Raw genomic sequence first — 23,730 nt, 5'->3', positions numbered from 1 at the left:
TCTGCTAGGGGCCACTGTGGACAAGTTTAGTCCCAGGCAGCAGCTGCACAGGTCACCTGTGGGTGGCACGTGTGTGGGGACCCAGTGTCAGAGCCCAGGGCTCTCCTGGTCTGCAGTGAGGGAGCCTCATTTCTTCCCTTCCTGGGCCAAGCGCTGTTTCCAGTAATCATTTGTCTCATCTTTCAGCTCCTCCCCAGAGAAATCCTCTTGCATATGAACACACCTAGGCACGGAGAAATGACATTCTTGCCCACAGTCACATGTTTAGGGAGAGGCAGAACCGGCTTAAGCTCTGGCAGTTTGGCACAGAGCGCATCTTGGTGTCTGCCATGCAACCTCAGGTCACCTCCTGGGCCAAGGTCCCGCTTAGGTCAGCCAAGAGAAAGCTGCAGAGAGAGACTCAGTGGGAAGAGACCATGCCCCAAGCAGGTCAGCTCTTTGAGGCTGCTTTTCAACCCAAAAGAGGAAGAACATGGGATAAATAGGGAGTTTGCAAACTGTGTTCCATGGAACCCTGAGGGGTTCCTCAGAGGTCCCTCTCTGGGCTGTCATAGCTGCTTACAGAACTGGCAAACAGGTTCCAGACCACCTTCATCCAGAGCTCTGTGCTTAGCTTGACACACTGGACTTTCATGTTAGGGTCCATGCCAAGGGTCCCATGACAGAGGGAGCAAGGTAAAAAAGAAACTAGGAGATTTGAAGATCACATGTAGATCAGTAGCTATTACCACTTGGCCAAGCCTTGGGTATAGGACCATGCTGCCAGGCCCACCCCACACCCACTGTACCAGAAGGGCCAGGCCTGGGCCCTGGGGTCTGGGTACATGGCAAGCAAGCTCGAAGCACTGTCAGTTGGGAAGATTTCGCAGGGTGGAGGCTGAGGGCAGCATTGTGCCTGTGTGACATGGGCAGACCTGCCCGAGCACCATGAGAAGGATGAGGCACTTCCTGGGGCAGCCAAGGTACCCTGCTGGGGAAGGACCACACCCAAGCAGGACCTCAGGCAATGCCAAGACAGCTGCTACCAGGGCCTTGTGGGGCCCCACTGAGCAGAGAGTCAAGGGGCCTGGGACAGGGACCCTGCAGCAGTGCCGGTTATGACAGAGAGGTGCCCCAACTTCCCTACAGGCACACAGCCAGGGAGTGGTAGGGGCAGGTGTCAAATCTGGGTGAAGTCCAAGTGCCAAGGTGACATCTGTACCTCAGAATCACCTGACCTGTGGCCCACAGATACTCCTGCCAGCCTTGCCCTGGGGCCCACCATGTTCAGGGACCCTGGACAATGAGCCCTAAATTAGGAGCAACCAGACATATACCTGCTGCAGAGGCTGGGTTGGGGTGAGGACCCTGGGCTTTCCTGTCTGGGAAGCCCATTGCCCCACCCAGGATAGTCAGGAGCCCTTCCCAGCTTGATCAAGGGCTCTCTGTGTGCCTGTGGCCAAGGTGGTCTCCTCTCTGAGCTTTCTCCAAAGCAGGCCAGGCAGCAAGGTATCCACCGAGAGCCCATGAAGCCTCAGGAGTCCCTGGACACCGACGGTGTCAGCAGCACCCCTGTTCTCAGCTCAGCCACCCACACCCTGCCTCTGAACCCCAAGTTCCATTGTGTGTAGCCTGCAGACACACTTAACCAGAAGTTCTGCAGCATCAAGGCCTTGTAGGCATCAGAGCCAGGTCCCTCCAGTGGCTTCCGGGATGGGAGAGCATGGCCTGAGGAGAGTTTCCCTCTGAGCCCCGAGCCCACCTCACAGCCTTTCCACTCAGCCCTGTTCCCCATCACTAAGGTGCTTCAGGCCCCCTTAACCCTAGACCAACTCGGAAGAACGGGGGCCCCTAGCTTCTGCAAGATGTGGCCAGAGCCCTCCAGGGGGAGCCGCAGCCCACCGCAGTGTACAATGTCACAGCAGGCAAGGACAGGCTTGAGTGTGACTGTGAAAATGCCCTAATTCCCACCTCAGTCCTCACACTTGCTGCCTGGTGACTTAGGCAAATTGCCTGCCCTGCTGAGCCTCAGTTTCCTCACCAGTACAAGTCAGCAAAATCCTACTTGCACAGTGGAGCAGGGGTGACATGGACTGATGCACAGTGGGCTTAGCTTAGGTGTCCATGAATGTTACCATGGTGATGGATGACCTCAGTGACGTCATTTCCACCTGTTGCCAGCCCGGTGAGGTGGGCAGGACAGCCCCTCTATACAGATGAGAAGACTGAGGCCCAGGTTCAGCAAGGTCCCTGCACTGCCGGAGCCAGCAGTGTCAGAGCAAGCCTTCCAGAGTGGCAAGAGGCCCAGAGCTCCCCACGTGCTGCAGGTGTAGGGAGCTTGCCCGAAGCTGGGCTGGCATTGGTGTCTGATCTGGCTTGGGAGCCCCAGGCTCCTCCCTCCCAGGCCAGCACTTAGTGTTCAGCTGGAGGCAACAAACCCCTGGTCAGTGGTTTTAGATACATGGCCTTGAGTCTCCATCTCTTAGAGGTCAACATAGCACATTAGTTTATCAAGCCCCAAACAATGAAGAGAAATCTTTCACCTTTCTTTAAATCTAGTATTTCCCAGTGTTTTCCAGGAAGTCTGGGATGGGTGACTTCGTTGGGCTCTCTGGTTCCTAGATCCTGTACTTTGAGGTGCTAGGTCAGTGGTTCTTTGGGCATCTAAGCAAATACCTTCCTGCTATGGGCTGGCCTCCAGCAGGCCCCAAGGCTCCTATGGGGCTCCTGGGAACCCAAGAAGTGAGGCCATGTGACAAGTGGAGGGCCAGGTTTGGTCCGACCTCTCTCCTTCCTGCCCAACAGGCACCAAGGCCAGAAGAGCCCTCCACAGGGGAGCCCCCTGGATGAGCAACGTGCCGGCCTGGGTGCCCCTAATTCACTGTTGTCCTGGGTCCCACATGAGACGGAGGGCTGAGTCCCATGCCTGGGGCTGCCAGAGCGCCTGGCCCCTCCTGCCCTCCGAGGTTCTCTGTCACCCTTGGGCAGCTCTGCACTTTCCCTGGCACAGAGTAGAGATGCCGGAGACCGCCCAAGCTGGCACTTCTGCAGGGCACTGGGGGCCATGTGAAGGAGCCCGCCAGCTCTGGCAAGGGTGCCCAGGCTGGGAAGCTGGCCTGGTGTATCCAGAGCTCCTGATCTTTCAAGGATTCAAAAATGACATGGAATAACTTTTCAGTTTTCCCTACTTTTTAATATTGAGAACTCACCTTTTAAAATTGTGATGTCAGGGAAAGAAATCTGACAGTGCCAGTTTGTCCTCAGCCCACGGTCCTGCCGCCTCCAGTCTGGAGTCTCTTTGAGCCAAGGTGGCCCCAGCAGTGCTGATCTTGCCCTGTCCATAGCACCGAGGGCTGCCTGGCGCCCGCCGCAGCCTCCCTCCCCAAGCCCCACACCCTCTCCTTCCTGGATGTGTAGCAGAAGCGTCGTGCTTGTTTCTGAGCCCAGAGCAGAATCCCAGGGCTTGAGGAGTCTGGGGAGTCAGGTGGAGAAGGAGGCCTCCTCAGAGCTATGCTCAGACACCTGGGTTGTCATGGGGACCCTGAGCACCTCAGCCCCCTAACAGCCTGTTGGGACAGGAGCCACCTGCGCACCCACAGTCAAGTGACTTGCTGATATTTATTGAATGCCCACCATGCCAGGCATGTGGTAGGCACTTTACATATACTCATTAAGTCATTCATCAAACACTGACTGAACACTTCCTATATGCCAGACTTAGGGTTAAGGGCTGAGGATGCAGACATGAGTGATGAGATAACGTAAATGAACCTAAAGTAGTCCTCACATGAATTTTGCATTATTATCTCAACTTTACAAGTGAGGAAACAGGATCTCAGAGAGGTGACCTAAATAGCCCAAGGCAACATAATCAGTGATGGAACAAAGATGAAAATGGGGGCCCAACAGACCCGTGCACTGCACCCCTTTACAGGCAGACATGATTGAAGTGGATAAAATTATGAGCCATTAGATTGCCAGGGATGGAGGCAGGCAGATGAGGGTTGGAGGGAAGCCATTCACTCAGTGGGTAGAACCTTCCTGGGACCCTTCACCCATGGTGCAGCTCTGGCTGGACACTGATGGCTCTCAAGGGGATGGTCAGTGAGTGGCCGTGCTGTGGCTGCAGAATCACCTGCTATCACCTCTCAGGGTGCATGGCCAGCACCGTCACCCCACCTGTCCCCACTTACCTGCCTGCTAGAGGCGCCTGCATGGTCAGATGAGCCCTACCAGCCTCCCTGATTGCCTTCCTGGTGAAAGAAGTTAAATACGTGCTGCTCATGAGTGTCCCTGCGGTCCCTAAATTGGCCTGTGTAACACTTGACTCGGCTCAGCACTGGCATAGGAAGACTCCCAAAGGACTTTGCCAAGAGTGTAGAGGTGGTCTGAGGCCACGTGCTCTGTGTCCATTATGTATGATCCAAAAGCTTAGCCTGTTCCATCACCGTGAGCACAGGGCTCTGGGCTGGGCCAGAAAGAACCCAGCTACGGGAGGCGCATGGAGCGCTCCTGGCAGGGCTGATGGAGCCCAAGAGGTGCTCAGACTCTAGCTGGAGAAAGGACACCTCGAGGCCCGCAGCTCCCCACAATCCACAGCTCTCAGCTTTGCCCCAGGGGCAGTACCAGCACAGCTGCATGGCCTCTCCCTGGGCACATGCAGGAGAGCCCTTCCCTGCCCAGACCTCTGCCTCACTCCTCATGGGTACCCTTTCAGGCTGCCCAGTGGAGAAGTTTGCAGGGGCCCAGTCAGAAAGAGGCACCGATGCGAGGCTTCTGGGGAGGCAGCAGTTGGGAAGATGGGCTGTGGTGGCAGGTTAGACCCTAAGAAGGACTTCCCAAGTGGGTATGCTACTACAGCAGAACAGGTTAGGGAGGCAGAAAAAAGAGGTTTTTGGTGTATATTTTAATACAAAGCCGTGCTCAGTGGCTGAGTTTGCCTTCCCTGGACCTCTTAGCATCTTCCTTCTGTGCTATAAGATCAGGAAAGAGTTGCCAGATAGCTACCTACAAAATGGCAGAGCAAGGCAGAGCCTGACCACTTGGAATCAACTCCCTGATACCCTGGGAAATGCCAGAATGTGACTGCAGGGGGGCGAGGTCCTCCAAGATATGGCAGAGCGGGGACCAGTGCAGTAAGCAGAAGGCAAGGGCACCAAAATGAGAGGTGTTTAAGGAAAAGAGGAGAAAGTAGTGATGCCGGTGAGGGTAGCACATATCAAGGGACCCGCTGAGTGGGGAGCCCCTGGGCTTTAGCCCAGGCCTCCTCAGGCCAGCCTGGCCCAGGGGCAGGTGCTGTGAGCTGGCCCCAGGACCGTGCCACGCCCTGGCCACCTGGGCCCTGCTGGTGAGCGGTCTGACCCAGGGCCTGGGGTCATCTTCTGTGCATATCCTGGGGTGTGAGTGAGATGACAGCAAAGCATAGTCATCGGATGTCCAAGGGCCCTTGGGGCAGCTCACTGGGCTATGGGAAATCAGTTTTCACACTAGAATGCAGGATTCAAAAGGAGAATCCAGCTGAGCTCTGCAGTGCTGGCGGGGCTCTCCTGTCCCCTGACAGGGGTGAGTCCTGGCTGAAGCTGGGAGCCTGTGCTTGGCACCCTTCAGCCCCCCAGCACCAAGTTGGTGGGGCCAGGATGGAGGGACACCGCCAGGGGCAGAGAGAAGAGGACAGACGGTGCATGTGAGGGACTTCAGGGGCACTGTGGCGGAATGGGGAGGAGAGGGGTGCCTGCTCCCTGTCCCTGTCCCTGCCTGGCTCCTGGACCTAAGCTCAATCAATACTGAGTGGGCTCGTTCTGCCCAGCAGCCTCCTTGAAATCTAGGAGAGTCAGTTCTGAAATGTTTACCCTGGCTTGGGGTCTTGTTAGGAACCAAAGATACCTGGAGAGAGAAAACTGGCCCAGGTCCTGCGCTGGGGAGCCACAGGCTCGTGGGAGACACCAATGTGCATCAAATGATCATGCAACCTAGTTAATTCCAGCTGTGAGAAGGGCCATGCAGAGCAGGTTTCTGAATTAAGGAGAGCTGTGTGCACTAAGTGTGAGTGTGTGTGTATTTGGGGGAGGGCACAACTACAGCAGGTGACCAGAAAAGGATTCCATGAAGAGGACAATTACAGGCTGTGTAGGAGTTCACCAAGTGCAGGAAGGAGCAGCCAACCTCCAGGCCAAGTGAAAAGCTGTACAAAATGCAGGAGCTGGTGTCAGGGGAAGCTGGGAGGCACAGGTGCCAGGGAGAGGTGAGAGCAGGGCATGAGGCTGGTGAGGCAGGCAGAGCCAGGCACACAGGGCCCTGGGCAGATGCTTTTATTTATTTATTTTTTTATCACTCTGGGCTCAAGGGGGACAGAGCAGGAGGGAGAGAGTGAGGCAGGATGTGGAGAGGGCTGGGGTGCACTGGCTGGGGTGGCCGAGCTGACCCAGGGACAGGAGGGGCATGAGATTCGCCCAGCTGCCCCATGCCCCCTGCTCCACACCAGCAGTCTGAACCCCCCAGGGCAGCACAGATCCGGCCAGACGCTGGGCACATGTGGCCATCTCCCCTCCAGGGAAGGGGTGCTCTTTGTCAGGGCCACCCACTCTGAGACCACAGAATGTGATCTGTGACTGATGCCTTCCCCCCAGGCTCCATGAGTGTGCCATCCAGTCACATATTTTAACTCCAAACACAGGTGCCAGACAGACACCAATAGGAGCCTCGCAAGTCCAGGACATGTGACACCCAGCCACCAGCTCAAAAAGTTTTGTTTTGTTTTGTTTTTTGAGACAAGGTCTCATGACATAGTTCAGGCTGGCCTTGAATTCACAATGTAGCCCAGGATCACCTGGAACTCTCAGCAACCCTCCTGCCTCAGCTCCTGAGTGCTGGGATCACAGGCATGTGTGACCACACCCAGCATTATCGTAGTGCCATTTGAGGAGGGTTCCAGGGATGCCCCAGCCCCCAGGATCGGGGCAAGCACCTTTCCCAGACACACACAGGTGGCCCCAAGCCCGTCCAACCTCAATGGAGCAAATCTCCAGCACAGGCATGGCAGAGGAGAGCAAGATTTAGGGCAAAGGTAGAGGAGAGGTGCCCTGGGCATCACACTCCTTCTGCCATCCCGGCTCTGGGCTCACTTCCACCAAGCCCACCTCTCTGTTCTTGTCCCTTCTCTGCCCTTGTCCCTTCTCTGCCTCTGCCAAACTATCTACCCATGGCTTGGTGTCCCTGATTGTGGGATTTGTGCCCAGGTGCCTTGGAGTGTGATAAATTGTCACCAAAACAGGTGGACATCAGAGGCCAGAGTTAGGTATGGACACCCCATCTACATCAGCCCCACCTGTCCTTTGGGCCACTTCACATCTGTCTCTGTCCCTGTGTCTGTCACTCACTCTGGCCCATGGCACAGCTCAGCAGACAAGGCCCAGAGACCAGGTGCCCATGCCGCTCTACGTCCCATGCCTTGCCAGTTCCCAATGTCCTTCTGTCACAAGGAACAAGGGCTGAGCATCACCATGCACCAGTTCAGCTTCTCTCCAGGAGCTCACCTGGTAGCAGGGCAGATGGACAGGTCCACTCACCAGCAAGGTGGCAGAACACAGAGTGCCAGGCAGCTGGCACCTGCAGTGGGAGGGCATCTACCTGGGCAGTGCAAGGTAGGGCATAGGCTGAGCATTTTAGAAACATAAAATACACTCAATACTATTAAACATAAATGAGTCAGCCATGGTGGTACATGTCTGTAACTGCAGCACTCTGGGAGGCTGAAGCAGGAGGATTGCAAATTTTAGCCTAGCCCAGGGAACTTAAGTGAGTTAGGGAGACCCTGCCTCAAAATTTAAAATAAAATGTCTTAAAAGGGCCTGAGGATGTAACTCCATGCACAGGCTCTGAGTTCAAATTCCAGCACCTCAAAAATAAATGAATGGATAGATAGGTAGATAGATTGAGTTGAACTGTGGACTAAATAGCTGAAGTGAAATGTTTTCAATGAAATATCAAGTTAAGGAAATTACCTACCAAGAATACAATGCAAAGCGATAAGGAGCTAGACTACAAAGGAGAGAACAGAGCTGCCCAGTCTAATGCGATGGCCACTGGCCACACAGTGCTGTTTAATTTATGTTTGAATTGATTAAAGTTAAATAAAAACAAAACTCAGTTCTTTGGTGCATCAACCATGTTTCAAACGTTCATAGCCCCTTGTGGCTAACGGCTAACATATCATCATTTCCACTATCACAGGAAGTTCTGCTTGTGGGGGACGCTAGGTTATAAAGTAGGATAGACAGAATTCAACTTAGGTTTAGCTGGAATCTCAGAAGGAAATGAAAGAGAGAATGGAGAAGAGATGACATTTTAGGAGATAACAGTTGAGAATATGCCACCAATGAATTCATAAATATAGAAAGCACAAGTCATATCAATCAGAATTAATAAAAAAGAGAGATTCACACCCAGCTTCATTTAAATAAAACCACAGCACACCGAAGACAGAGAAAACCTCAAAAGTACATAACAGGAGCACAACACTGACTCCTCTCTGGCACAAAGGAAGACAGAAAATCCTGGAGTGAGGCCTGAAAAGTGCTGAGAAAATAACCATCGCCCCAGAGCCGTGTCCATACTGCTGTTGCTTTCTGTAAGCGTTTACCACAAAAATACTATTACCCAAAAGAGATTTTCAGTCCTGTGCTTCAGGAGTAAGAAAAGATATTCCAGAAGGCAGGTCTGAGGTACAAGAAGTGCCGAACAAACTGGTAAACAAGTAGGTAAATTTTTTAAGCAAATGCTATCATATAAAATAATCATGATGACAGTATCCAAAGTATGAGGTTTATTTTTTAACAGGAACAGAATTAAACTACTGCACATGCTGTATGTAAGTCAGGAGGAGCAATAGGAATGACTATTTTACATGAATCTCGCAGGTCAGGACAGGGCAGTAAGATAATAGTCAAGCCTAGGTTTTGATGAGTGACTATGCCCAGTAAATTTTCAAAGGCAACCATTAAGCCAGTGGCTCTAGAACTTCGGTGCCTGGGGGGCTTGTGTTCTGGCCACCCCAGAACCTCCACTGGCTCCTAGAATTTGCATTCCTAACATGCTGCAGGCCTTCTGATGCTGCTGGCCCAGGGATCCCACTTTGAGAACTACTACACGGAATCCAGAGGGGCAGAGAGCTTCCCTTCCAAGCCAGAAGAGGGGAAGAACAGAATGAGAAAGTGAATAGCTGGTAGGGCAGACCCACCGTCCACCCCGACCTGCTCTGTCCGGGAGAAACACAGGAGCAGGCACCTGTATCATGCTAGATCTTCTGGTAGCCACACTTAAAAAGATGCAAGTGACACGAATTTTAACTACTACTGTATTTTATTTATATCAGTACACCCCAAATATTGTCACTTTGATATGTGATCAGGGACAGATGATTAACAAGATAGTTGACAAATTTTCCGCCCTAGTAAGTCTTCAAACTCCAGTGTCTACTTGACACTTTAGGCACCTGTCAATGTGGACGAGCCACGTTATGTGACAAGCACTTAGTAGGTCCATGAGGCTGGAGCCACCTTTCAGGACAGAGCAGGCCTAGCCTGTAACACGAGCCTGCAGAGGACCAAGACCCCCACAAGGTCACTGAGTGTCCACTCTGTGCCAGACACCAGGCGGACCACTGCCCTCAATATCCCCTGCAGCCCTGCCATCATCTGCAAGATTGGGGATTATTTATCAATCCCATTTTACCAACGAGGAAACAGACAAAGAACATTGAAAAACATTTCCTCAAGATCATCTCTGGTGAGCAGAGCTGGATACAAGCCTCCCTTGACCCTCTTGCCGGGACCTCCTCTGCAGGATGTCTCGCAGCAGGACTTGCAGCAGACAGTGACTATTTTAGGCTCTGTGGGCCAGATATCTCTGCCACAACCCTCAACTCTGCTGCCATGGCACGAAAGCCACCTTAGACAAGGTGTAAACAAGTGGACTGGGCTATGGCAGGATCAAAATTGTATTTAGAAAAGCAGGTGGAGGGCTGGACATGGCCCGGGGCACATAGCCTGCCCCCTGTGCATGGGCACACAGCGGTCTCCTCAGCAGGCATGATGATATTAGCCGTAGTCGGTGTACTAATGTTCTGTGGGTGTGTGTGCATGTGCAGGTGTGCGTTCTCCGTGCACTCATGCACTCTTGGGCGCATGTGCTGGGCCCTGATGGGAGAAAATCAGCTTCTCCTCCTCAAGTCCCCAGGCCTCTGGGCTCCTGGAAGGTTCCGGCAGGGTTACCTCTCACAGTGACTCCCTGGGGCCCAGCCCTCAGCCTGGCTATAAACGTGACTTATTCCTCCTCTCAGGGCTGAGGAGGGGGCGGTAAGAGCCAGGTCTGCAGCAATCCCAAACATAAAATGCAGCCTAGTGCCTGCATTTTGGAAATCGCCTTTAGTGAATGGTTAAGACCCCAAGGCCCCATCCTCCCGTCCATCCCTCTGTCCTTGCAGGTCAGGCCAGAGTGGGAAGGGGAGCGAGTGCTGAGTAGCTGTCTACACAGAAACCCAGAGGAATGGTTTCCCCCAGCAGCCCAGCTGCCCTGGAGTTCCTGGAGCCCTGATTCCAGGATAATGGGAGTAGGAAGCCAGCTCGCCTCCTGCCAGCATGGGCCAAAGCCTGTGAGCTACAGAGTAGCGCACAAACACACACACATGCACACACATGCACGCACACATGCGCATGCACACACAGAGCACAGTCACACACAGGAAGTTTCCATTTTGTCTGTGTCCATCTATCTGCCTTTCCCCTGCTGACCTTGTCAGGGTTGCCTATCTCCCAAGGGTCCCTTGTGGTCCCTTTCTTCTCCTTCACTCCAACCTTCTGCTTTCTTCCTCCTCCCCATCCCCCTTTCAGCCTGGCACTGCAAGCCCACCCGGCCCAGAATCTCGGCCCCACCCTCACCTGGTCCCTCCCCTCACCTGGCCAGCAGCCCCATCCTGACTCAGGAGGACGAGATCCCTCCCTGGGCACCTGAGCTGAACTCCAGATGCATTTTATCCCAGGGGTGCATGGGGCTGAAGCAGCTGGAGGCTAAATTCTAGATATAACCGGAAGTGCCCAAGCCCTGGGAAAGGAACCTCTTGTTCCCAACATCAACAGTTCCCAACTGAGGGCCCACTATGGCTTCACATTCAGAATCCATGATATTCCTATCAGTGCAGAAGGTAGATGTTACTACACCCATTTTGTAGATAGAGAAACTGAGGCTTCAGGAAGTTTGCCCAAAACCTGGTTCACAAGAACAGCCTGGACCATGTCCCAGACTTCTGAGTGACCAGTGCCTGTACCTGGCAGGATGCCATTCGTGGGAACTGGTGGCCGATCCCTGAGCCTGATCATGGTTCTCTACCGGGCAGGCTGCCTGTCGAGAGGGGCACCTGGCTGGGGGTTGAGCCCTGGGTGGGGATAGGTCTGCAGGGCCAGCTGTGGCTCCTCCCAAATAAATTCCTTGGTGCATGGCTTAGATTTCGAACTGCCTGGGGCACGGTGCCCCGCTGTTCTCCTGTGGTGTAGAATACAGGCTTCATCCCTCACAAGGAGGGAAACGTGATATCAGCAGTGACTCCCTCTCTACCCCACCTCTCAGCACATTCACTGCCTCTGCATCCCCACAGCCACTTTGTGCCAACTTTACGGAGAGGGAAACTGAGGCACAGGGGAGGAAGGACCCTGTGACATGAGGGTGAGGGATGAGTGGGGGTCCCCAGGTGGGCGCAGTGGTTTCCGTCCTTCCAGGAGCTTAACCCAGAGAGAGGCAGGGAGGGAGGTTAGGAAGATCTGGGAGGAGGAGCAGAACACTCAGACTACACTGTATTCAGGGGGAGTGTCCTGAGTCCAAACCCCAGTCCCAAATCCTCCAAAATCTGAAACTTTCTGAGCACTGGCATGACACCCCCCAGTGGCAATTCCACATGGGGAAATTGGACTCCAGCCACTAAAGCACTGGACCAAGCACCTGCAGCCCCAGGGTCAGGTACACTTGACACATAAGCAAGTTTCCGTTTCTGCTTCATCCACCCAAGTCCGCTCATTACCCACTGCGTGTATTCCGGACTCTGCGAGGATGCGCAATCCCTCACGCTGCTGGTCCCAAGGATTTGGATACGGGAAACTCAGCCCATGCAGTCCATGCAGAAGCCTCAGGACATAGCAAAGTGTGCATGTGTTCACAAATGCCCTCTCACACGTGTGAGCACACATGCTCACACTCATCCACATGCACAACTACCCATCAGCCCTATTCAGGGATAGTCTTTTAACATGTAGTATACATCTACGCACATTGAAATTATACATTTTACATACATATACTTTTTTTTTTGGTACCAGGGATTGAACTCAGGACCTTGTGCTAACAAGGCAGGTGGTGGCACCACTGAGCTAAATCTCCAGCCCTATACATATATTTTTAAAATGTAGTTGGGATTACCTTGAACTTTCCTTTTCCACTCAGCAATCAACTTTGGACATTGGCCAAGGTCAAAACACTTCTCCTATAATTTTTAAATTAATTGCATGAATTCTAACTATGAACAGAACATTATCTATTCAAATAAGCTCCCATTGATAACTATTATTGCTTTCTAGTTTAATTTTTTTGAAGTTTTAGTAAAATGCATGACCAGGAGTGGTGGTGTACACTTATAATCCCAGCACTCAGGAAGCTGAGGCAGGAGGATCACCTGATGTTTCAAGCTAGCCTGGCCTACATAGTGAGTTCAAGGCCAGCTTGGAATACCTAGCAAGACAAAAAACAAAAACAAATAAATAAACAAACAAACTATATATGTATATATGCTACTTTGGTAATAACGAAATATAGCAAGAAGAAAATAACCTTATTCTCCCCAGCTCCCAAACTCAGTAACTAACCATAAACACTTGGTGTGAACTTATTACCCCTGTTTTAACTCTATGCTCTATTTGTACTGATGGATAAGCATTTTTTTAGATCATCATAATGGGTCATTATAATTAGATCACTATGTAGGATTTTGGCAGGGTTGTTTCTAATCAGGCTGATTTTTAACGCTTGTCATTTCTCGTTGTATTGCATCTGTTTGGGTCTTTACTTAACCCTGTTTTAGAGAGAGTCTTTTTTCCCTGGGCTGGATCTGTGGAACTTGAACTTTGCCTATTCACTGGATGTCAGTGCAGCCAAGCTGATTGTGAAGGAGTCGGAAATGGTGGAGAAATCTCTCATTTTTTTCCTGCCCATGAGGGCCATTTCAGGAACCAGCTTCAGAGTTAAGGAGTGGAGCTGGGCCCCATTTATCCCAAGAAAATGAAGCACCCAGCTGCCCAAAAATGACTTCCACCGCCATGTTTATGATAGTGAGAAATTGGAAACATCCCCAGTGCCCATCAATAGGAGGCAGGCAAAATAAATCACAGCGCGTCCTTCCCATGCCTCGTGCCACCACCACAGTGGAGATCTCTATTGAGATGGACGACATCCTCCACCGTCCTGGTGACAGAAACGCATCCCAGACGAGAGCATGCCATGAAAGGCTGTGGGGCTGTGTGTTTGCAAGCATGGGTGATTGTGTCTCCCAAAGAGTATTTAACTGACCACGCCCAGCTGCTGTCCTGGGTGGCGAGAACAGTCTCATGTCTGCTTTATTTCCATTTCTCTCTGGAGTAAGTTTAGCATCTTTTCTTTGCAGAGGTAAAGATTACTTTTGTGATAAGGGAGGGGTGCAACCTGAAACAAACCAAAGCCACTGTGATCTGTTTGGGGGCGTGGGGACCCGCCCACCTCCTGGTCCCCGCAGCATGGCTGTGCATGGTTGTGTGTTGCAGACTCAGACAGCCAGTGCAGCCCCACAAGGCACAGCCTTGGCCTGTCAGAGGGAGAGGAGCAGCTGGACCGGCTGCAGCATGTGGAGCTGGTCAGGACCACACCCATGTCCCACTGGAAGGCCAGCACCGTCCAGGCCTGGCTGGAGGTGGTCATGGCCATGCCCATGTACGTCAAGGCCTGTGCAGAGAACGTGAAGAGCGGGAAGGTAGGCAGCTCCAGCCGGTGGGACACACCCTGGGTGTCCTGTGGGCCCCACCCTCCCGGGAGCTGGCCTGTCCCCCATCCACTCCACCGGGGGGAGGAGGAAGAGCAGGTCTGGAGCCAGTGGGTCTGTGTTTGGGCTCCAGAGTTCTGCCAGAGCACTGTTTCCCTAGCAAGGCACAGAGCCTCCATTGCCTAGTCCAAAATGGGGCAAACTTGCTGGGTGTGGCAGCACATTCCTGCCATCCCAGCACTCTGGGAGGCTGAGGCAGGAGAATCACAAGTGCGTCCCCCCTCCTGGAGCAGGTGCTGCTGAGCCTGAGCGACGAGGACCTGGAGCTGGGCCTGGGTGTGTGCAGTTCCCTGCACCGGCGCAAGCTCCGCCTGGCCATCGAGGACTACCGAGACGCTGAGGCAGGCAGGAGGTGAGCTGGGCCCCCCGGAGCCCAGGGAGGAGACACAAGGAAGGTCCCAGGGCTCTGTGTAGCACAGCTGGGTGAGTGGGGGACAACGGGCCCCATATGACACACTGGAGTGCCCAAAATGCCCATGACACCCCCAACCCTGTACAGAGGTGGGGGTAGGGAATCAGTGCCCCCCAGAACTCCTTCACCTCCTCGGGCAGCCAGATCCACCTACACCCACCTGTACCCCAGCTCTTGCCATCCTGGAATGAGGAAAGGGTCCCAAAACTGAACTCTGACTGCTCCCAGGAAGGGGCAGAGCAGCGGAAACAGGCAGGACAGAGCTCATTGGATGCCGAGTGCAGAGGGTCAGGCGGGGAGGGGGGTCCTCTCAGCAGCTCACTGGGGGCTGGCTGGCTGGAGGCCCTTTCCCCTAAGGTCCTTCCTCGTGGGGCTGTATCCCCACAGGGCTTCCTCCTCACAGACCAAGCCCCTCATTCCCCAAGCAGCTCCTGGGAGAGGGATGGAGCACCCCCACCAACCGCCACACTGTCCACAGCTTTCGAGGGGGACCCAGCTTTGTAAAGCTGACACTTTCTGCTTTGCATAATTATCTCCTTCACTGGCTTCCCATCATTTTCGTGCAGTTAATTAATCAAACCTGGTGGTGTGTGCGATTATTTGCTGAAGTAGCTTCATGGATTAAAGAAAGAAGGGGTTGGGGGTGGAGAATCAGACCAGTTGAAAGCAGGGAAACCAAAGCCATGTGACCAGGAGAGGCAGGAAATGCTGAGACAAGACACACTCAGAAAGCTGGGGAGCAATTCCAGCAAGTCAGGAAGGAATCAGGTCCATTTGCTGATCGGGGCGCTGGCCAACCAGCCTAGGGTCAAGGCAGGGGCTGGGGGATGGGGTGGGGGTGTGGCAGGACCAGGAGGACCCCCTCTGGGCTCCCCCCCCAGGATCCCACAGCACCACCCCACCCCACCTCCTAACCTTCCATCCCCACTCCCTGAGGCTCCATTACCCGGATTGGAAATTCCTCTTGCCCCTGACCCACACCCAGAGGTGCCTGCGTTCATTCAGTGAACCAGGCAGGACATTCTGCTTCTGCTCTCAAGAAATTTGGGGGACCATGTCCACTGCCCGAGGTCCCCTGAAATGCGGCTGCCTTAGTCTGCTCCTGCAGCTGTAACAAAATGCCACTGACCTAGGCTTAAACAACCAACATTTATTTCTCACGATTCTGGGGCTGGGAGTCTAAGATCAGAAGCCTGCACGGTCAGAGGTGGGGTTCTCTTTACTTCCTGCCTGTCCCCATGTCCTCACTTGGCAGGGAGGTGGTGGGGAGAGGGGAGAGAGGGAGAGAGATCCTCATGACCTCAGGTAACCCTGATCCCACCCAAAGGCCCCACCGCCAAACAAGATCTCTAAGAGGGCCAGGGCTCCAGCAGTGGAATTCGGGGGCAAGCTTTCAACCACAGCAGTACTGACCTGAGAACCCCCTGGAACCCAGAGTCCATGGTGTCCAGGGACGGGTGGACCCATCCCCAGGAGGGTGGAGCCCCAACACTGGACACCCCAGGACCCCTGGGGGAGAGGCCTCAGTTTGGATTTTCTGTTTCATGTGGAAATCTGGCTGTCTCTGACTTGCCAGGGGACCTTGCCTGCTCTGGGACTCAGTTTTCCCACCTGTGAGGGGGCTTAAGCTAGGAGAATAGTTTTTAAATTTTGAGGGTCATGACTTCTTTGAGAACCCAATGAAAGCTTTTGATACCTTCTCCAGGAGGAGTATGCAGACCTGGTAAGTGTGCACTGTCCAACCCCCTGGCCCACCCACAAACTTCCCATAGGCCCTGGGCTTGGGGTGAGAGCCCAAGTGAGCCCTCTTTGAGAGTATTTCCAACACAGGCACCTGTGTGGAGTGGGAACCATGCTGGCCTCTCTGTGCCCGGTTCCCTGACCTACAAAATCCTGAGAGCCAGACCCACCAGGCCCTTGCCAATCCTCACCCGTCCCTTTGTGAACACAACTTCAGTGCTGGGCAGATGTTCTCACCTCATCCTCATGATGGGGAGCAGGATGCAGAGGACTCACACATACATCATGCTGCGAAACCTCTGACCTCAAGGTCACTGCTTCCTGTTCTGCCTCATTACCCTGGTGCTGAAATCAAGGGCGACTGAGCCTTTATAGAGCACTCGGTGGATCCCAGGCCCCATGTGAAGGGTCTGACAAGCGCGATCTCAGTCCCTGCACCTCCATGAGGCAAGCAGTAGACTCCCCATTTTACAGAGAGGGAAACTGAGGCCCAGAGGTGCAAGATCAATGAGCTCAGGGTGACAGACCCAGCTGGCCAGTGACCCAGATGGAATCTGTACCCTGCCTGTTCTCAGGCTGCAAGGTCGAATCTGACCCCAATTTGGGGAGGGGACAGTGACAAATTTTATACAGGGTTTCCATCACTTTCCAAGCCTCACCATTTGACTTAACTCGGGCTCTTGCCGCAGCGTAAACCAACAGCTGGTTCAGTGTCTCAGCCCAGAGGCCCCGGGAACAGCTTTTCGAAAAGAGAGCTGTTTTGAAGCTCATGCACACACTCACAGTGGGTACACAGATGGGTATTCAGATGATAAGTGGCCTCCCTCTCAACTGGTTAGTGAGGTCCCCACCCCCACCCACCAGCCGGCCCTCCCTGCATCCAGATCTCCCCTCTTCTTCAAGGAGAGGAAGCTGATCTGGCTTCCATCAGAGGCAACCTCAGCCCCTGACACTGGATTCAGAGGGCCATGAGTGTCAGTCATGGGGATTCCTTGCCACAGGCTGGGCCACTCCAGAGGGCAGGGAGGGGTCAGCCCCAGGCCCCAGGACCTGTGGGGCCTGCAGGAAGCTTGTCCTGGGCTGGAAGCTTCTAGTTCCCTGCTCCCCCAGCCCTGCTCCATCCCCACCAGTTGGCTACAGGTCGGACACTGTGAGCTTAGACTGAGCTGGAAGGGGGGGGGGGTACCCGACACACTGTCCCCAGATCCTGCCCTCCAGGGCCTGACACTCTAGGGAGGCAGCAGGCCAGGTTAACCACAACAGGGCAGGGGCAGGATAGGGACCCCAGGATCAGGGTGGAACCCTACACAGCTTCCTGTGCTCAGGCACCCAGCTGTCTGCAGGAGTCAGCGCAAAGAGGGTGGGTAGGGGCAGAGCAGGCCAGGGGACAGGCCACTAGGGTGCCCTGCAGGCTCTGGGAGGGCCCAGGCAGGGGAGAGGGAGCCAGCAGCCTCACTTCCCTTAGCCATTTTCCTAGGTGTCCAGCAAGTGCCCGCTATGTGTCCAGCTCTGCCACCCACAGCAGTGACCATAGCCCCGGTACCCTAGGGGAGCAAGAGAAAATCAACTGGGGGTGGATCCATTCACTTTTCAATGCAATGTGCACCAGGTGAGGTGGCACACACCTATAGTACCAGCATTCTAGAGGCCGAGGCAGGAGGATCACCATGAGTTCGAGGCCAGTTTCAACTGCATAGTGAGATCCTGTCTCAAAACAAACACACACACACACACAAGTGCAGTGTTTGATTTAATGCTTTGAGGGAATTAGGGATTGAACAGCAGGATTGGGGTGGGGGTAGCTTTGGACAGAGAGAGGAGAGGTCAGATATGGAGGAAGGGGCAGAGGGTGCAACGGCAGGGCTGCAAGGAGCAGGACAGACAGAGGCAAGGAGCTTAGCACACCCCAGAACCATTGCAGTCCCTCCCCAGTCTGAGTGTAGAGTGACAGGGGGCAGTTGGTGCGGGCTATGCAGGCTGCACCCTGCAGGCCACTCGGACTTTGGATTTTATTGCCATGCTGGGAGTGATGAGATCGGATGAGTGGGTTTGTTTATTTTCTGATTGTTTGTTTGTTTATTTGAGACAAGGTCTCAATATGTAGCCCAGGCTGGCCTCAAACTTGCAGTGATCCCCCTGCCTCAGCCTCCTGAGTGCTGGGATTACAGGTGTGTGCTTCTGTGCCTGACCCAAATTAGATTCCTAATGCAATAGAAGCCACTGCGGCCAGCTCTGATTGACAGTTTAAAGGACCCTGTAGCGGTCAAGGGGAACGTGGACCGGGTGGCTGGTGCAGAAGTGGGCGGGGGTTGGAGGAGCTACAGGATCCACACTAACGTGGTCCTGGAGTGGGGCTGGGACCAGAGGGGAGGAGAGAGATGCGCTGACTTGAGGGCTCTGCATAAGGGCAGGGGTGGGCAGGGGAGCGAGAGGCAGGTGGCTCCGGGGCTGCACAGGGTGGTCAGTCAGAAGCTGGGAGAGGAAAGCGGGCCCAGAAGAGGCAAGGAGCTCAGAGGCTCACAGGACAGGAGAGTCGGGTCCTTGGGGTCCTCACAGATGAAATCCAGAGTCCGGGGCTGGGGATCGCCCACAGAGGAGGCACGTGGGGGAGACCAGCCCATTTCTGGCAGCGTCCACACGGAGCTCGGGGCTCGGAGGTGCTCAGCGGGCATCAGTAGGGTGAAGTGGGGAGGAACAGCCAGCAATCAGGAAGGCAGACAGCGACCCCCTGTGAACCTATTAAGTGCTTTCCCTTGCACCTAATGATCCCCGTGTCCTGTCTTGGCTGCCACTTGGAGACTGCTTATCCAGCAGTGCTCAGGTTATTTTTCAGCACCCCTCTGCTGTTGGGATGCAGCGGACCTCGTTCCTCCTGCAAGGCTGCCACCGTGTGGCGAGCTCGGGAATGACAGCCGAGGGACTGCTGCACCAGGCAGAGCCTGCACTGAACCCATTTGAAAAGCGTCCGCTGTGCACCCATGCTGTGCCACTGGCACACTGTCTGGGCAGGACCTGGAGCAGTCTGGATGTGGCAGGGAGGCGGCGAGAGAGGACTGTGAATAAGTAAAGCTCGGGTTTTCATCCTGACCCTGCAGTGCACCACGTGCTCTTCCGGGCCTCCTTGTCTGTGGGGGACTTGAGACTCAGTCCCCTCCTTGCAAGCGCATTGAAACCCTCCGTGACCAATGCCTCTCATCAAGGCCTCCAACCTGGAAAGTGGACAGAACACAGTGGAGGGGTGGGCGACGGGTGCCCATCAGGTGGGCCAGGCTACAGCCCCGTGGGAGCCTGCGGGGAGGTGAGGGGTGGGCAGGGCACAGAGGTCCCAGAGGTGCTGCTTGCATCCCTTCTGCTCTCTGTCTTTGTCCCTCTGGCTCTCTGCAGTGCCCACACACGGTCACTTGTCCCTGTTCTTTCGTTTCCCTCTGCTGATCCCGGTCTGTTCTGTGGGTCTCTGTCTCTTATCTCTGCCCACTCTCTCCCCATCCCTGCCTGTCTGCCCCATCCCTGTCATCTGCCTCTATGGCCTTCTCTGTCCTCCCCACTCCTTCATCCTGGCCCTCTCCTCACCTGTGCACCCTTTCCACCATCCCTGTGTGGCCCCCTTCCTACCCGCTCCTCTCTGGCTGTCTCCCCCAGCCTGTGCAAAGCTGCCGAGCTGGACCATCACTGGGTGGCTAAGGCCTGGCTGAACGACCTCGGCCTGTCACAGTACTCCCAGGCCTTCCACAACCACCTGGTGGACGGGCGGATGCTGAACTCCCTGATGAAGCGGGACCTAGAGAAGCACCTGAATGTGTCCAAGAAGTTCCACCAGGTCAGCATCCTGCTGGGCATCGAGCTGCTCTACCAAGTCAACTTCAGCAGGGAGGTGAGGCCTGTGCGGCGTCATCCACGCACCCCTCTGTCCACCCAGCCATCTGTCATCCATGCCCCTGCCTGCCCATCTCTTCCTTCCTCCCTTCCTCCTTCTGACATCCACTTATCTGGCAGGCCGGGCCCAGGGTGGGAAGCCCAGGTTCACAGAAACCCAGAGAAGATGCCAGAGAACAGGGGGAGGGGCTGCCCAGCTCAGAGGCCGAGCTGAGGCCTGGAGAGGGCCTCCAGGGATCTGTAGAGGACTACAGAGGAAAGGCGATCCACGGAGAGAATGGGGCAGGGGCGGAGACCAGAGCACAGGTCCCTGGGCACGGGAGGCTCGAGGCGGGAGAGTGACCAGGGACCGTGGGTTGTGGTAAAGAGTCCAGACTCTGAGTGTCCCTCCATTTGGAGTTCTGCCCACCCGGCCTTGGCTCCATGGGGCCACCCTGAATGCCTCCTCCATGTCCCAAGGGAAGAGACCCTCAGTCGCTGGTCCTGGGGTCTGGGTCCCGATGGCTTCCTAGAGTGACGCTGGAGCACAGGGTCAGGAGAGGGAGACAAGGACTGTGCGAGTCTTCACCACCCTCACACCCAGCGCAGGGCCCTGGGAACAGGGAGGGGACGAGGACCTGGCCCTGAGCCACAGTCTGACAGAGGAGCAGGTGTGGATGGTTGTGACCGTCACTGTGGTCAAGGCCCTGGGCTGAGTAGGCTGGCATCTCCATTGAGCACTCAGTCCAGGTGGACCCTGGGGCAGCAGGAGTGGGCATTGGGTGACCCCTGTGGTGCCCATGGGTGATGTCTTACACTGCGATGCCCCTCGATGCCGAGAGGGCTGGCAGACCCCAGGAGCCTGGCCCCCACAGAGTGGGCCCAACATCACCCAGCCCATCCCATATGGTGAGCCCAGAGGCCACGTACATGGGGATACAGAACCAGGTGGCACTGTGGGGCTCCCCCAACCCAGGAAGCAGGGTATCCCCATTTCCCAGAATGGAGACAACGGGATTAAGTGGCACAAGCAGCTGGGGACAACGGCCTACTCCCCAGGCAGGCTGAGGCCCCTTATTCTCTGTGGACCTCGCCCCTCATGCGACCTCTGTGCCCCCACCCCAGCTGACCCCTGTCTTCCCCAAGGCCCTCCAGGAGCGCCGGGCACGCTGCGAGATGCAGAACACGGACCCCGTGGTCTGGACCAACCAGCGGGTGCTCAAGTGGGTGCGCGACATCGACCTGAAGGTGAGGGTGACCCTGCCCCTCTACAGGGGCGCCCTATGCAGATGTGTGTACACACTGCCGCCTGTGGGAGCTGGGGCTCACTCCTGCACCAGCTCCCTGACCAGACGCTCTTGTCATGGAGGGGGACACCAGGCCAGCCCCACTCACCTTCCTGAGCAGGCAGGGGCGAGACCCAATTGCACCCTCCCCCCACAGATACCAGGCGCCTGCTGGGTCAAAGCTGTGGGTCACGAGAGGCCCCTGCCTGTGGCTCTGAGCTGGTCCAGGGGGCCAAGCCTTACTGCTGGGGCCAGGTCCCCACCTGGATCCTGGTCCCCAGGCTGCTCAGCTCCTGCTCTCCCCTCAGGAGTACGCAGACAACCTAACCAACAGCGGCGTGCACGGTGCTGTGCTGGTGCTGGAGCCCACGTTCAACGCAGAGGCCATGGCAGCCGCCCTGGGTATCCCCAGCGGGAAGCACATCCTGCGCAGGCACTTGGCGGAGGAGATGAGCGCCGTCTTCCACCCGGCCAGGTGAGCGCGCCTGGCCCTCAGGATCCCTCCTGGCCTAGTGCCACAAGGGGGGGGGGGCTGAGGCTCAGAGAGCCCCCGTAAAGGAGGAAGGGGAGCGCATGCGGCCTTAAGCATGTGCCCAAATGGTGCGGAAGAGCGAGCCCCGCTGGGGAGAAGGAGAGGCAAGGAGGGCGGGATTCCAGCAGGGGACTAGGGTGCCGCCCCACAGGGTGAGATGGTCCTGCCAGGAGGGCACAGAGGACAGAGCCAGGAGGGGCTTCTAATGGTGCTCACGGCCCCGCGGGGCAGACACAGAAGCACATCTGCCTCGGCCTCCGTACCTGGAGAAGTACCGGAGTGAACCCTGACACCCCAGGCCCTCCTGCCCAGGGGCTCCCCTCCCTGCAAGGACGCTGGGGTTACTGAGTGCTTGCTGGGCAGAGTGCTTCCTCCCGACATTGCGAGGCCAGCAACACCACCCCTCCCTTACCCATGAGAACTCTGCTCTAAGTGGCCCTGCCTTGTGCCCACGGTCACCCAGCCAGCAAGTGGTAGAGACCAGGTCTTTCATTCTATGAATATGGTGCATTACACTGATTGACTTTCATATGTTGAATCAGCATTTCTGGGATAAATCTCACTTGATCATAGTGTTTCATCCTTATTCTATGTCGCTGGATTTGTTTTGCTAGTATTTATTTATTTATGATACTAGGAATTGAACCAAGGGCGCTTGCACTGAGCTACATCCCCAGCCCTTTTTTAAATTTGTTTTTGAGACGGGGTCTTGTTAAAGTGTCCAGGCTGGACTCAAACTTGGGATCCTCCTGCTTCAGCCTCCTATAGTGCTGGGGTTACAGGCTTATGTCACCACACTCATCACGTTTGCTAGTATTTTACAAGGATTTTTGCATTTGTATTTGTAAGGGATACTGATCTACAGTTTTCTTGTGATGTTTTTGCCTGATTTTAGTATCAGGGCAGAACCAGCCCCCTAGGATAAGTTGGGATGTGTCCTCTCCTCTTCTGTTTTTTTGGAAGAGTTGGCAAGCCTGGTGTTCATTATTCTTTTTAGACATTTGGTAGAATTCACCAGTGAAGCCATCTGCTTCGAGGGTTTTCTTTGTGGGAAGTGTTTTGATTACTAATTCAATCTCTTTACTTGTTAGGGATTTATTTAGATTGTCTATTTCTTTTGAGTCAGTCTCAGTAATTGACAAGCTTTCTAGGAATTTGTCCATTTCATCGAGGTTAGCTCATTTGTCGGCATGCAATTAATCCTATAATTAATGCATTTGATATCTTCTAAGGATGTGTCTGATATCTGCTAAGTTGTAGTAATAGCTGCGCTCGCTCCTGCCTTTAGTCGTCTGTCTGTGCTGTGTCCTGGTCGGTCTCCCTAAAGGTTTGTCCACAGTGCAGACACAGCCCAGATTTGCACCTGGGGCTGGCTGACTCAGGACTGATCCCTGAACCCCCAGAACACATGTGGCCTTGGGGGACAGCAGGGCCACTCCTGGTGTCACAGGGTGGGAAGCAGCAGCTTGGGAGCACTGTGTTTGGCAGGTCCTGCTGTCCAGGGATCCCCTCCCAGTCGGCAGGTGAGACCTCGCAACAGAATCACCAGCCTCTTGCCAGTGCAGATTCCTGGGCCCCATCAGACCTGCAGGACCCGCAAGAGCTGGCAGAGCCCAGGGATCAGCCCATTTTGCATTTTAAGGTCCTTCCTAAGGAGAGCAAAATTTGACAAGACTCTTACTCGGCAAGCTGGTCAGTCAATCCAGAGAAAGGCTTTTCTTCTTGGATCCTTCACTTTTCCTGACCTTCCGGCTGGGGCCATGAGATGTGGGACAGGTTTCAAACATTCTGAGCCATGAGGGCGGCTTGAGCTAAACCT

General features: G+C 54.8%; 1 protein-coding gene across 5 annotated transcripts in view; it reads left to right on the top strand.

The window, feature by feature from the left end:
• Kazn (kazrin, periplakin interacting protein) overlaps window positions 1-23,730 on the top strand; it is a 1,072,553-nt gene that overhangs the window by 1,033,744 nt on the left and 15,079 nt on the right. For all 5 annotated transcript variants that reach the window (XM_004850318.4, XM_021262832.2, XM_013074311.3 and 2 more), the window contains 5 exons: window positions 13,815-14,020; window positions 14,323-14,441; window positions 19,881-20,112; window positions 21,240-21,341; window positions 21,688-21,854. In XM_004850318.4, the coding sequence (XP_004850375.1) occupies window positions 13,815-14,020; window positions 14,323-14,441; window positions 19,881-20,112; window positions 21,240-21,341; window positions 21,688-21,854 (826 nt within the window). The remainder of the gene's footprint in view (window positions 1-13,814; window positions 14,021-14,322; window positions 14,442-19,880; window positions 20,113-21,239; window positions 21,342-21,687; window positions 21,855-23,730) is intronic.

This window comes from Heterocephalus glaber, unplaced genomic scaffold, assembly GCF_053883595.1.
Source record: "Heterocephalus glaber isolate CG9 unplaced genomic scaffold, H.glaber_assembly_v1.0 deba00001452, whole genome shotgun sequence".
Classification (NCBI taxonomy): domain Eukaryota; kingdom Metazoa; phylum Chordata; class Mammalia; order Rodentia; family Bathyergidae; genus Heterocephalus; species Heterocephalus glaber.
This window is presented reverse-complemented; position numbering and strand designations above follow the sequence as displayed.